The 15,160-nt window shown below is 37.4% G+C and overlaps 1 protein-coding gene across 3 annotated transcripts in view; it reads left to right on the top strand.

The window, feature by feature from the left end:
* The window catches only part of PIK3CB (phosphatidylinositol-4,5-bisphosphate 3-kinase catalytic subunit beta), a 203,873-nt gene that overhangs the window by 71,229 nt on the left and 117,484 nt on the right, over positions 1 to 15,160 (top strand). For all 3 annotated transcript variants that reach the window (XM_072792544.1, XM_072792546.1, XM_072792547.1), the window contains one exon: positions 12,524 to 12,710. In XM_072792544.1, the coding sequence (XP_072648645.1) occupies positions 12,540 to 12,710 (171 nt within the window). In that variant the 5' untranslated portion in view covers positions 12,524 to 12,539. The remainder of the gene's footprint in view (positions 1 to 12,523; positions 12,711 to 15,160) is intronic.

The following is a 15,160-nucleotide window of genomic DNA, read 5'->3' on the forward strand; positions in this document are numbered from 1 at the left end:
TGAGAGACAGAGATAGCAAGAGAGAGAGAGAGCACAAGTAGGGAGGAGAGGGAGAAGCAGGCTCCTCACTGAGCAGGGCACTGAGCAGGTATCCCAATCTAGATCTGTATCCCAGGATCCTAAGATCATGACCTGAGCCAAAGACAGACACTTAACCAACTGTGCCACCCAGGAGCCCCCTAATTATACTTTTTGTGCTATTTTATATTGTGTAGAAACAATTCTTTAGTATTGTACATAGTTAACAAACATCAGTTCAAATGTCTGCTTAATATACCATCAAGTATATATATATATATCATGGTTAACTACTACTTCTTGTTTAGACAGGTTATTTGCAGTTTTGTTGTATTTCTATGTTTTGCTTTGTGTGTGAAAATTTTTCTTTTTCTTTCTTTCTTTCTTTTTTTTATTTATGATAGTCACAGAGAGAGAGAGAGAGAGAGAGAGAGGCAGAGACATAGGCAGAGGGAGAAGCAGGCTCCACGCACCGGGAGCCCGACGTGGGATTCGATCCCGGGTTTCCAGGACCACGCCCTGGGCCAAAGGCAGGCGCTAAACCGCTGCGCCACCCAGGGATCCCTGAAAATTTTTCAATATTCAAGTTTTTTTTTTAAAGACTTATTTATTTATTTTAGAGAGAGAGGGTGCACATGGTTGGGGGGTAGGGGCAGACGGGGGGAGAGAGAGAAGCAGACTCCCCGCTGAATGCATCTCATAACCCTGAGTTCATTACCTGAGCCAAAATCAAGAGCCCCACATTTCACTGACTGAGCCACTCAGATGCCCCCTGCATTCAAGTTTTTAAATAGGTAGATTATAGAATTTGAATTCCTGGGTTAGCGGGTATAAAATTTTCAAGGGTCAGTGCATATTTCCAAATATTTTCTACAAGCAACTTAGAGTGAGTAATACTTTCTATTTGAGAGGATAAATTTAAATATTATTTTTACATAAATGATAAGGTATATAAAATTTTAGCAATTCTTTAGTAATTTGTAGAATTACTTTGGAGCTATCTTTTTCTTTTAAGTTTATTTAATTCTTTCAGTAATCTATACACCCAACATAGGTGGGTGTAACTCACCTCAAACTCACAACCCAGAAATTAAGAGTTGCATGCCCATCTGAGTGAGCCAGCCAGATGCTCCAACTTTGGAGATATCTTTACATAGACTTATGATGATTCAGATTAAATAACAGTCATTACAGAATTAAGTTCTGCTATGTTCAGAGTTAGTGCTTGCATACTTCCATGTAAATAAATTAGTTGAGGCTGATTTGTTGTTTTTGAATAATGTGGATGGCAGAACTCAAGGCCATATGATTTAAGATCTCATCAATTTTACATAGTCTCTGATTGAAACCTGAAGATTTGAGATCATATATGTAGTGCTCTTCAAAAGTGCATGGCCCTTTTCAGTGCTCATGTTTTTTTTTTAATAAACATTTACTTCTAGCTAAAATCATATAATAAGAAAGAAATGAATACTAGGTAAACAGTATTTCATTTATTTTTTAAGATTTTTTTAAAGAATATATTTATGAGAGACACAATGAGAGAGAGAGAGAGAGAGAGAGAGAGACACGCAGAGGGAGAAGCAGGCTCCATGCAGGGAGCCCAGTGTGGGACTCCATCCCGGGTCTCCAGGATCACACCCTGGGCCTAAGGTGGCGCTAAACTGCTGAGCTACCCGGGCTGCCCCTAAGATTTAAAACAAAAAAAATTTTTTAAAGTAATCTCCACACCCAGTGTGAGGCTTGAACTTAGAACCCTGAGATCAAGAATCCCACGTTCTACTAAGTGAGCCAGCAAGGCAGCCCTATTGCATTTAATTTTTAAAATTGTCTTTTAGTCTCTCTTAAAATTTCTTCCATGATTTTGCAGAGTAGTTTTTGGTTAAACTTGTCCATCTGTATAACAAGTTTATGTTGGTTCTGCTTATCATTTGATTAAAAAAAGTAAAATCTAATGGTTCTGATGGCATATTACTAGGGAGACTGAGTACATTTAAACTCTTTTTTTCTGCCAGGGAACAGTTGACAGGATATACATTGGTAAATTCAGTTTAAGGGTTTAGTTGAGCTAATTGTCATTGCTAAAGTTCCTGTGCCTCTAATAGCTTCCTGGAAGAGTTTTCATCATTGTTTCATGCTTGTCCTCAGGCTTTGATCATTTCAGTTCAAACAGAAGAGTGATGCAATACTGAGGATCCTGCTGGCATGATAGCCTTGGGAAGGACCTTCTTTTAAAGAGAAAGGAAGGAGGGGCACCTGAGTGGCTCAGTCCACTAAGCATTTCGGCTCAGGTTATTATCTCAGGGTCTTGAGATTGAGCCCTCCATCAGGCTCCCCATTGATCTACTGGAGATTCTCTCTTTCTCCCTCTGCTTCTGCAGATACATAAATCTTTAAAAAAGAGAAAAGAAGGAAAACATAAAAAATAAAGGGAAAATAGATTTTAAAAGCATGCTAATTGCTAGAGAAGAAAATCTGACTTTGGTCTTGGCTCTGTTGCTTTGTCATCCTAGATACTTAATTTCTCTGGGCCTTACTTTTATTATCTTTAAAATGAGAAAGGTTTATAACTTTTTAAAAAGATTTATTTATTTGAGAGAGTGAATGCACGGGGTGGGGCGAGGGGCAGAGGCAGAGGGAGAGGGAGAGAGAGATTCTCAAGTAGACTGTCTGCTGAGCATGGAGCCTGATGCTGGGCAGGATCGCTTGACTGAGATTAGGACCTGAGCTGAAATCAAGAGATTTCAGGCTTAACAGACAGTCACCAGCAGGGTCCCCAGGGTTTGCAACTCTCCTAAACTGAAACTCTTGAGTTAATTCTTAGGCTGGACTCTTGTGTGTGGTGCTCTTATGAAATAAGAATGACAAAGGGAAATAGGAACCAGATATATTTTATATTTAAATGTGTAGCAATAATTTTTTTCAAAACATCTCTACAAAAGATTTATTTGTTAGCATTTGGTTTGTTACCTCATTTGTTTAGCAACCATGTCACAGTTTCAATCTGACAAAGGACATGCTGTTTTGATAACAGCACATCTTGTGAGTATGCTTCCTCTCTCAGTACCTATGAAAAATGTTGTGTAGGATGTTATGAAGAGCTACAGGTTACCCTGTGAGTAATTAGACCACTCCACCTGTAAGTTTACACTTACTAAGAGTCATGAAAATTAAGAGCTAGTCATACTGGCCTTATATTCCTCTGATTAAGGGGCTACAGTTTCCTTTAATTGAGCTTTTTTTTTTTTTTTTTTATTTTAAACCTTTCAGGAATTAGCCAAAGACAGCATAGCCAAATGCAAGAAACACCATTGGTTTACCAGTAGAAATGTATGACAAATTGTGTTCATTACTATTTTAACTATGGAGTATAATTGGGTCTAGATAAAAACATTTCTAGGTCAAGGTACCTTGGTGGCTCACTTGGTCATAATCTCAGGGTCCTGGTATTGAGCCCCACCTCTGGCTCCTTGGTCAGCAGGGAGTCTGCTTGTCCCTCTCCCTATGCCCCTCCCCCTGCTTGTGCTCCCTCTTTCTCTCTTTCTTTCTCTCTCTTTCAAATGATGAAATCTTAAAAGAAACCCCAAACTTTTCTAGGTCATCACTACTTTGAGAAATAGTAGGCATTACTGAAGAGCAGTGGTTCTGAAAGTGGACAGTGTGACCTCCCTGCTATATGGTGTTTTTTGAAATTTGTAAAGGGTGATTATTTTTGTACTTGTTGATACAATGATTTGAAGAGGTGCTATTTACTAGTAGGTAATAGATTATTGGACATCCTGCAATGCATAGGATTGTCTTTTTTTTTTTTTTTTAAGATTTTATTTATTTACTTGACAGAATGACAGAGAGCAGGGGGAGCGACAGCCAGAGGGAGAGGGAGAGGCAAGCTCCCTGTAGAGTGGGGAGCCTGATGAGGGGGCTTGATCTCAGGACTCTGAGATCGTGACCTGAGTTGAAGGCAGACGGTTCACTGTCTGAGCCACCCAGGCACCCCTAAGACAGTCTTTTACAACAACAAAAAAATGCCTCATGTACAAGACAATTTTTGAATTTCTTCCAGATATGTGTGTAGGTGAAAACCGTTTATTTTTATCTGAGCTGAGATATTAACTCTGTATTAGGTAAAAATATAATGCAAAGTATTTTTTACATGATTTCAAAATATTGATTTTGAAACATACAGATTTGGAAAACCTGTGGCACCAGTGAGTGGCATTTGTAGTATTTGATCATTAGTACAGCACATTTGAGTTAGTCTGCATTAGTATTTGTCATATCCATGATGTTTCTATGTATAGAGGCAAACATGACTGCTTTATAAAACAGGTTTGGTTATGCCCATGTATTTACATATTGAGAAAAGCTTTATTATTTTCTTTTATTTCTCCTTTTATGTTACAGCTAGGGTATTAAATAGATTTATTTTGAAATTAGGTATATATATATATGTAAATTATGAATAATTTCATTTCAGATTTTTAAAGTGTATATAATATTTGTTTAAAAAGAATATGGAGGGGGACGCGTGGGTGGCTCAGCGGTTGAGCATCTGCCTTTGGCTCAGGGCATGATCCTAGAGTCCCAGGATCAAGTCCCACATCAGGCTCCCTTCATGGAGCCTGCTTCTCTCTCTGCCTGTGTCTCTGCCTCTCTCTCTCTGTGTCTCTCATGAATAAATAAAATCTTAAAAAAAAAAAAAAAAAAGAGAGTATGGAATATGAGAGGATTGAAAACCATTCTTCTGTAGTATTTAGCTTAAAGTCCTTGAAAACATTGAGCATTGGTTTATTTTTTATTTTATTTAAATTTTTTTAAAGATTTATTTATTCATTCAGAGAGAGTGAGAGAGAGGCAGCGACACAGGCAGAGGGAGAAGCAAGCTCCATGCAGGAAGCCCGATGTGGGACTCGATCCCGGGTCTCCAGGATCAGTCTCCAGGCTGCAGGCGGCGCTAAACCGCTGCACCACCGGGGCTGCCCAGAATAAAAGTTCTTTTATTAAAGTGATTCACAGGGACACCTGGGTAGCTCCATGGTTGAACGTCTGCCTTTGGCTCAGGGCATGATTCCGGAGTCCCGGGATTAAGTCTCACATCGAGCTCCCTGCATGGAGCCTGCTTCTCCCTCTGCTTATATCTCTGCCACCCCCCCCCCATGAATAAATAAATAAAATCTTAAAAAAAATAAAGTGATTCACAAATATAACCTACATATTAGGCTGTAATTATATGCTCTATGTTGACCTGAGTGTCTTTTTTGATTTTGTGTTTGTGTGGGTTTTGTTTTGTGTTTTGTTTTTTGGAATGCAGTGCTTAGGTTATAGGTAAGATATATTTCATGTTCCTCTTCACATGACAGAAGTTTGTGGATTAGAGACGAAGTGCTATTAGGTGAAGCTTGATCCCATTGTAAATGATGATGCAATCAATTCTGTACATTTGTTAATATTTTTCTGGTTTACTCTTTTACGGAAAGATACATCTGCTATAAAATATAGACTGCGATTTTATAAAACCATTTGCAAATAGACAACTGATATCTGAATTAAATCATTTCAGTTTTTTTAATTTAATGAGTTCTAGGAGATCTATATGTGCATGGCATTTTATCTATATAATGGTAAATATTACCCTGACTTCATGGAAAGATGTCACCTTTGTGGGCTGTATATGGAATTTCTTAGATTGGGTACTGAGAGATTGCATTGAAGGCCACATAGTTAAAGTTTTCCATGTTAAGCATGATTTAAATTACATTTTTCATTTTTATTTTTTAAAGATTTTATTTAATCATGAAAGAGAGACAGAGAGAGGGAGAGAGACAGAGACACAGGAAGAGGGAGAAGCAGGCTCCATGCAAGGAGCCTATGTGGGACTCGATCCCAGATCCTGGGATCATGTCCTGAGCCAAAGGCAGATGCTCAACCTCTGAGTCACCCAGGCATCCCCCAAATCACATTTTTTATTGTCTAGTATAATTGGTCTCCTAAGTGACTTCCATAGAATTTGTTTCATTCATTAATTCATTTAGCTATATGTAAGTAACTACTGAGACCATAATATGTGTCAAAGCTGCAGATAAAGAGGTGGAAATAATAGGAATTTGGGAGCTATTTATAAGCAACCAGCTTCAATGTAGTATGCTCCTGCCTTGACATAGGTATGCCTTGGTGCTTGGGTGTATGTATTCCAAGAGTCTAGAGGAGTAAGAGTTGATCAGGAGATAATGTAGATGAGGACATCTTAGGGAGAGGGAATGATGTTTAAAGTAGGAGGCAGGAGAGAGTATGGGATATGTTGGCAAATATTAGTGGCTCAGGGTGGCAGGATTAAGGATAGAATGTGTGAGAGTGTTGAACAACAGATCCAGAAAGGAAGGAAAGTAAGGGCCCAGGAATTCTTTTTTGTAATTTCTTTTAGTTACAACTACTTCAAGAAATTCTTAAATCTACCATAGTGCTTTTTCCTCCAAGACCCCCCAGAAGTTCGGAATTTTTTTTATCTGGGGAGTTAATGCCATTGGGTGGTGAGGTGCTGTCTCTTTGCAAAGATTGCTGTTCTGGGCCTCAGGCCTGAGGAAGCCTCAGCATTTCCAGCTATCTTGTAATAGTGAGATCTTAAATGTTTTGTTTTTATAGTTTCATGATCTTTTATTACTATTGTTATTCATTAGGTGATTTGGTTTTTAGTTGTGAGAGTCTTGCTAAAAATCTGTGCTGAAGAAAGTAGGGGCATGTACAGGTTTATCATGATTGTAATTGTGTGACAGGTGGCTGATGTTTCATAATCCTTTCTCTATTTTAAATGCTAACTTTTGTTTTTCCTCTTTTGTTTTCCTTTTATTGAAAACTCTTGATTCATTATCATACATACTGTAACTTGGTGTGCAGGAGCTGGCTTTCCCCAATCTTTGCATGGTGGTAGATGAATATAGGCAAAACATGGTCTTTTTATTTAATTTGGTATAGCATGTTTTCTAGAACACCTGATACTTGCATGGTTTGAAAAGCTCCTCTAGGGATCCCCGGGTGGCTGAGCAGTTTAGCTCTGCCTTCAGACCAGGGCATGATCCTAGAGACCGAAGGATCGAGTCCCACGTCAGGCTCCATGCAGGGAGCCTGCTTCTCCCTCTGCCTGTGTCTTTGCTTCTCTCTCTTTCTCATGAATAAATAAATAAAATCTTAAAAAAAAAAAAAAAAAAAGCAGCTCCTCTACTAAAGACTGTCTCCAAAGGCTGCTCTGCAGTGATGTACCTAAAGCTATTTCAGGGCCAGTGACTATTTATGACATCTGTAGTAACTTTGTATAGTTTGTTCATGTTTATAAAATTATCAGTTGAGAGTGCCTAAGTATGATGACTTCTCCATACACTGTGGTAAGAGACAATACTTTAAAAAAGCATGGGAGCGGGGATGCTTCGGTGGCTCAGTAGGGTAAGCATCTGTCTTCTGGCTCAGGTTGTGATCCTGGGATCGAGCCCCACATCAGGCTCCCTGCTAAGTGAGGAATCTGCTTTTCCTTCTGTCCTTCTCCCTGCATGTGCGTGCACACACACACACACACACACACACACACACACATACACTCTCCCTCTCTTCCTTTCCCTCTCAAATCAATCAGTCAATCAATCTAAATTAAAAAAAAAAAAGCATGGAGAAGAAAAGAAAAAAAAATGGGGTGAGCTCTCAAGGAGCTTATAGTTAACATAATGTGATTATGATTAAATGTCTCAAACTTTTTTCTGGTACTTTAATGGTTATTATGCAGAAGGTGGTGTAAGGCTCACACTTTACAGTTAGACCCAAGTTCAAATCCCAGGACTGCCACTTGGTGGTTTTGAGATCTCAACCTGTTTATGTTCCTCAAGGAATAGCAGTGTTACCATAAGGTGGTAGGAAGGATAAAATCTAGAATTGCATGTAAAGAAGTTCCTAGAATGGTGACACAGAGTAAAAAGTCACCTTTAGCTGTTTTAGATTTTATCGTTATCCTGTGAGCTTTTTTTTTTTTTAATTGTAGGAGTAGGGATAATATTTTGTCATTCGTTAAACAGTTACTAAATGGCTACTGTGTGCTAGTCAGTTTTAGGTAAATGAAACTAGTTGAAAAATGTATAACTCAGAGCTCAAAAGAACTCAAGCCTTTTTTCTTTTTTTCAAAGATTTTATTTATATGCGGGGGTGGTGTGGGGGGGGAGAATATGAATGAACAGTAGGGAGGGGCAGAGGAAAAAGCAGACTCCCCACTGAGCAAGGAGCCCTATCCCAGGAAAGGACCTGGAGGGAGATCATGACCTGAGCCAAAGGCAGGTGCTTAACTTACTGAGCCACTTAGGTGTCCCAAACTTAGGGCTTTTGAATAAAAATAAAAAACAGGGAATTTTTTTTTGTCTTTACTAAGTTCCAGGTGTTCTTTCTTCAGTATTTATTATTATGCTCTAAAGTAGTTACTGTTGATCTCATCATTTCACAGATAAGGGAATTTAAGTAGGGAGAAGATAACGTGACTTGCTAAAGATCTTTCAGCCAGTTAGAGATGGTACCAGCTCTCACAAGTAAGCTGTTGGATTCTGAAACCACAGTCTTTCAGCAGTGCACTGCTCTTCCTTCACAGAAACAAAGCTGCAACATGAGAAAGATTCAGGGTCTGTATTAGTGTCCATTAAATGGGTCCAGACTATAAGATGTATACGAGTTAGTAGAGAGGAATCAGTAAATGCTGCAATGTTCAGGCAGTGCAGTTTCTCCCATCCTCATCAACACCTGTTGTTTCTTGCATTAATTTTAGCCATTTTGACAAGTGTGAGATAGTATCTCGTCCTGGTTTTGATTTTTATTTCCCTGATGATGAGTGATATTGAGCATCTCTTCATGTGTCTGTTAAACATCTGGATGTCTTCTTTGGCAAAGTGTCTATCATTGTCTACTGCCTGTTTCTTAACTGGGTTGTTTTTTGGGTATTGAATTTGTAAGTTCTTTATAGTTTTTGGATACTAACCTTTTATAAGATAATGTTGTTTACAAATATCTTCTCCCATTCTATAGATTGCCTTTTAGTTTTGTTGATTGTTTCCTTGACTGTGCAGAAGTTTTTTTTGTCTTGATAAAATCCTAATAGTTCATTTTTGCTTTTGTTTCCCTTGCCTCTGGTGACATGTTCAGTAAGTAGTTGCTACAGCCGAGGTCAGAGAGGTTTCTATTTGTGTTCTCCTCTAGTATTTTGATGGTTTCCTGTCTCACTCTAAAGTCTTTCAACCATTTTGAATTTATTTTTGTGTATGGTGTAATAAAGTGGACTAGTTTCATTCTTCTGCATGTTGCTGTCTAGTTTTCCCAACACCATTTATTGAAGAGACTGTCTTTTTTCCATTGGATATTCTTTCTTGCTTCATTGAAGATTGGTTGATCATACAGTTGTGGGTCCATTTCTGGATTCTCTGTTCTGTTCCATTGATCTATGTGCCTGTTTTTGTGCCAGTATCATACTGTCTTGTTGACTACAGCTTTGTAATATAGCTTGAAATCCGGAATCATGATGCCTTTGGTTTTTCTTTTTCAGAATTGCTTTGGCTACTGGGGGTCTTTTGTAGTTCCATGCAAATTTTAGAATTTTTCTAGCTCTGTGAAAGGTGCTGGTGGTATTTTTTTTTTTTTTAAGATTTTATTTATTTATTCACGAGAGACACAGAGAGAGAGAGAGCGAGAGAGCGACAGAGACACAGGCAGAGGGAGAAGCAGGCTCCATGCAGGGAGCCCGACGTGGGACTCGATCCCGGGTCTCCAGGATCACACCCCGGGCTGCAGGCGGCACTAAACCGCTGCGCCACCAGGGCTGCCGTGCTGGTGGTATTTTGATGAGGATTGCATTAAATGTGTAGATTGCTTTGTGTTTAAATATTTTTTTTAAAATATGTTATTTATTTATTCATGAGAGAGAGAGAGAGAGAGAGAGAGGCAGAGACACAGGCAGAGTGAGAAGCAGGGAGCTCCATGCAGGAGGGCTGCCCTGTGTATAAATATTTTAACAAGGTTTATCCTTCCAGTCCCTGAGCATACATTGCTTTTCCATTTACTTGTGTCCTCTTCAATTTCTTTTATAAGTGCTCTATGGTTTTCAGAGTACAAATCTTTTACTTAGTTAGATTTCTTCCTAGGTATCTTACTGGTTTTGATGCAATTGCAAATGAGAAAAATTCCTTGAATTCTTTTTCTGCTGCTTCATTATTAGTGTATAGAAATGCAACACATTTCTGCACATTGCTTTTATATCCTTGGGTTTTGCTAAATTCATGTATGAGTTCTAGCAGTTTTTTGGTAGAGTCTTTTTCTGGTTTTCTACGTAGAGTAACATGTCATTGGCAAATAGTGAGAGTTTGATTTCTTTGCAAATTTGGGTGCTTTTTATTTCTTTTAGTAGTCTGATTGCTGAGGCAAGGACTCAGTTAAATAGTAATGGTGAGAGTGGACATCCTTGTCTTATTTCTGATGATAGGGGAAAGGCTCTCAGTTTCTTCCCATTGAGGATAATATTAGCTGTGGATCTTTCATATATAGCTGTTATGCTGTTGAGGTATGTTCTATCTATACCCACTTTGTTGAGGGTTTTTATCAGGAAAGTATGCTGTATTTTGTCAAATGCTTTTTCTACATCTATTGACAGGATCATATGGTTTTTATCCTTCTATTAATATCATGTATCACAATGATGAGTTTACAAATATTGAACCATCCCTGCAGTCCAGGAATAAATCCCACTTGATTGTGGTGAATTCTTTTAATGTACTGTTGAATTTGATTTGCTAGTATTTTGTTGAGAATTTTTGCATCCATGTTCATCACGGGTATTGGCCTATAGTTCTCCTTTATTAAGTGGGGTCTTTAGTTTTGGAATCAAAGTAATGCTGGCTTTGTGGAATGAGTTTGGAAATTTTTCTTCCATTTCTATTTTTTGGAACAGTTTGAGAAGAAACTCTTAACTCTTTTTAACTCTTTAAAATGTCTGGTTTTTTTAAAAAAAAAGGTAGAATTCCCTTGGGAAGCCACTAGCCCAGGGCTTTTGTTTGTTGGGAGATTTTTGATTACTCATTAAATTTCTTTGTTGGTTATGTATGGGTCTATTCAAATTTTCTATTTCTTTCTGTCCCAGTTTTGACAGTTTGTAAGTTTCTAGGAATTTGTCCATTTCTTCCAGGTTACCCAGTTTGCATATAATTTTTAATAGTATTATAATTGTATTTCTGTGATATTGGTTGTGATCTCCTCAGTCATTCATGATTTTATCTATTTGTGTTCTTCCTCTTTTCTTTTTGATATATCTGGCTAGATGTTTATTTTATTTTAATTTAATTTAATTTTATTTTATTATTTTCTTTTCTTTTATTTTAAGATTTTATTTATTTATTCATGAGAGACACACAGAGAGGCAGAGACACAGGCAGAGGGAGAAACAGGCTCCTTGCAGGGAGCCCGATGTGGGACTCGATCCGGGTCTCCAGGATCACACCCTGGGCCGAAGGCAGGCACTTAACCGCTGAGCCACCCAGGGATTCCCCTGGCTAGATGTTTATTATATATTTTCAAAGAACCAGCTCTTAGTTTCATTAATCTGTTCTTTTTCTATATTACTTCTTATTTCTGCTCTAATCTTTATAAGTTCCATTATACTGGCTTTAGGCTTTATTTCCTTTTCTAGCTCCTTTAGGTGCAAGGTAAGGTTGTGTATTTGAGACTTTTCTTGCTTCTTGAGTTAGGCCTGTAATATAGTATACTTACCTTTTAGGACTGCTTTTGCTGCATCTGAAAGGTTTTGGGCTGTTGTGCTTTCATTTTCATTTGCTTCTGTGTGTTTTTATTTTATTTTATTTTTATTTTTTTATTTTTCATTTCAATATATATTTTATTTAGAATGCAGCACTAACAGCATGATGATAAACCATCCCAAATTTATACCAAGAAGCACATACTCCTTCAAATGTATCATTTTTCACAAGTAATTTAAGTACAACATTATTGTCATTTGTACTAGAGTCAAAGACGACATTTAGATTCTTCAATTTTGGAGCCTTTAGTAACATCAAAATGATGGGCTAGTCAGGCAGAAGAAAGAAACTCAAAGGCAGTTTCTTTTTCTTCTGCCAGTTCCTTTGCAGTTAGATCCATCTTCTCACAGGAGAAATCATTAATAGTGAGACCTTCAACAATCTTCCAGGTCTTATTCTTGATTATAACAGGGAATGAGTACAGCAGATCTTCTTTTTCACATGATGTACTTTTGTTGAATTTGAGTCAGTGTGGTGTGTTTATGTATATAATGTATGGAATGATAACCAAAAGTATTTTTAAACAACAATTTATTTCTGGTGGCTTAATCTTTAATTAGTCAACTGTTACATTATTTGCTATATTGAAATCCAGTGACTTATTATGGATTGGTGGGCTTTATGATATTTTAGTATAAGATCTGGCTAATTTTCGGGTTCACTAAGTTTTACTTAATACTTTCTAGGGCCCCATGGTTATGAATGTGCTTCAATTTCATAATGCCTCCTGCTATGGCAGACATCCTTGACATCTGGGCAGTGGATTCACAGTTAGCATCTGATGGCTCCATACCTGTGGATTTCCTTTTGCCCACTGGGATTTATATTCAGTTGGAGGTTCCTCGGGAAGCTACCATTTCCTATATTAAGCAGGTATGTAATTGGTAGAATTTTTATAAATGTAGCTTATTTATCACTTAGGGGATGATACTCTATTATAAAAAAAATTACAAAAAAGAGAAGATGTTATTAATGTGACTATATTCTATAGAAATGTTATTAATGTGACCTAAAAATTAATCTTTAGGTCACTGATTTTAAAGACTTTGATACATGTTTGGTCTTTTGTAGATATATAAAAGATAATTCTCACTCTTACTTTAAACAATGTGTGATATCTGATTTAAGAAAAATTAACCTATGTTAGTTTGAAACCTTTGTTCAGGCTGCTTAAAGGAATTTGACATTACCAAGGAAGTTTTGAGTTAAAATCTTTTTAATTACTATCTTTGAACTTGTCTTAATTTTTCTGTATGTGACTTTTGGTTGATTGTCTTTTCTTTCCTTTTCCTTCCTCCGTACGCTGACTTTTCATGGTAACTGTGGGGAAGAAAGGTTTCCCCCAGTCATAAGTAGCATGCCTTCCTTTGGAAGCAAATTCTTTTTTTTTTTTTTTAAAGTTTTTATTTTATTATTTTTTAAAGATTTTATTTATTTATTCATGAGAGACACATAGAGAGAAACAGGCAGAGACATAGGCAGAGGGAGAAGCAGGCTCCATGCAGGAAGCCCAATGTGGGACTCGATCCCGGGTCTCCATCTGCAGGATCATGCCCTGGGCTGAAGCTGGTGCTAAACCGCTGAGCCACCTGGGCTACCCTTTTTTTTTTTTAAGTTTTTAATTTAAATTCCAGTTAGTCAATATACAGTGTAATACTAGTTTCAAGTGTACAGTATAGTGATTCAACAGTTGCGTACAACACCCTGTGCTCGTCAGTACAAGTGCACTCTGCCCTCCTTAATTCCCATCACCTATTTCACCCATCCCCCTCAAATCATCAATTTGGAAGTAACTTTTTTACATAGCAAGGCTTGCTTGTTTTGTTGGATTATTTTTTAAAGTGAATTGATGAGTGATACTGATTTGTGAGTACTATGAAATGTAAATGAAATTATTTTTCTAAACTTTCTTTTTAACATTTTTCAAATAGCTGAATCCAATATGAAAATCAGAGCATATGATTTGGCTATTGTGAGTAATACTGTGAATAATGGCTATGATGAACATTGATGTACAGGTATTTGAGTCCTGCTTTCAATTTTTTTGGGTATATGTCTGGAAGAGGAATTTTTATATCATATGGTAATTCTGTTTTAATTTTTAAAGAATTGCCAAACTGTTTTCCACAGTGGTGTTACCATTTTTCATTCCTATTCAGCAATACATGGGGGTTCTAGTTTCTCCACAGCCTGGCTAACACTTGTTATTTTCTGTTTTTGTTGTTTGTTTTCTATCACCATTTTTATGGCTGTGAAATGGTATCATATGCAGTATTTATTTGTATTTCCTTAATGACTAATGTCAAGCATCCTTTTTTTTTTTTTTTTTAAGATTTTACTTATTTATTCATGAGAGATACATACAGAGGCAGAGACACAGGCAGAGGGAGAATCAGGCTTCATACAGGGAGCCCGAAGTAGGACTCGATCCCAGGACCTCTGGGATCATGCCCTGAGCCAAAGGCAGACGCTCAACCATTGAGCCACCCAGGCGTCCCTCTTTTCATGTTCTTATTGGCCATTTGTAGACTTTTCTGTTCAAGACCATTGGACATTTTTAAATTTAATTGTTTACTTTTTGTTGCTGAGTCACAGGAGTTCTTCATATATCCTGTATATTAGTCTCTTTTCAGAAATATAATTGGCAAACATTTCCTCCCATTCTTTGGGTTGCCTTTTCACTCTCACAGTAGTGTCCTTTGATGTATAAAATTTTAAAAGTTTTGATGAAATCCTTTTTACCTATTTTTTCTATTGTTGCCCAGCAGCACTTTCTCCAGTATATAACTGAATCTGAGGATTATCTGTGATTTTTACTCCAGGTCTATTATTTTCAATTCTTGGTTTTTGTGCTAGCTGCAGTTAAAAATTTGTAATCCCCCTTTCCATTTCTATGATGATTTTCTTTTATATGACCTTATTGAGGAAACTTGGCAGAAGATGACAAGACAGTGATTCTGCTTATCTTGATAGGGCAGTGTGAATTAATGAAGATAACCTGATGAATAGAATAGACTAGAATGCAGAAAAAATAATATAAATTTTGTATGGGGTGATAATACATACTTTGAATTTTCTATTTTTTCTGATTCGAAGTTATTTATGTTCATAAGAATAGTAAATATGGGGGTGCCTGGGTGACTTAGTTGGTTGAGTGTCTCAGGATCCTGGGATCAAGCCCCAAGTCAGGCTTCCTGCTCAGTGGAGAGCCTGCTTCTCACTTTCTCCCCGCTGCTCCTCGTGCTTGTGCACATGCACTGTCTTTTCTCTCTCTCTCAAGTAAATAAAATCTTAAAAAAGACACAACAACAAAAAAGAGTGGT

This window comes from Canis lupus, chromosome 22 (genome assembly GCF_048164855.1).
Source record: "Canis lupus baileyi chromosome 22, mCanLup2.hap1, whole genome shotgun sequence".
Lineage (NCBI taxonomy): Eukaryota > Metazoa > Chordata > Mammalia > Carnivora > Canidae > Canis > Canis lupus.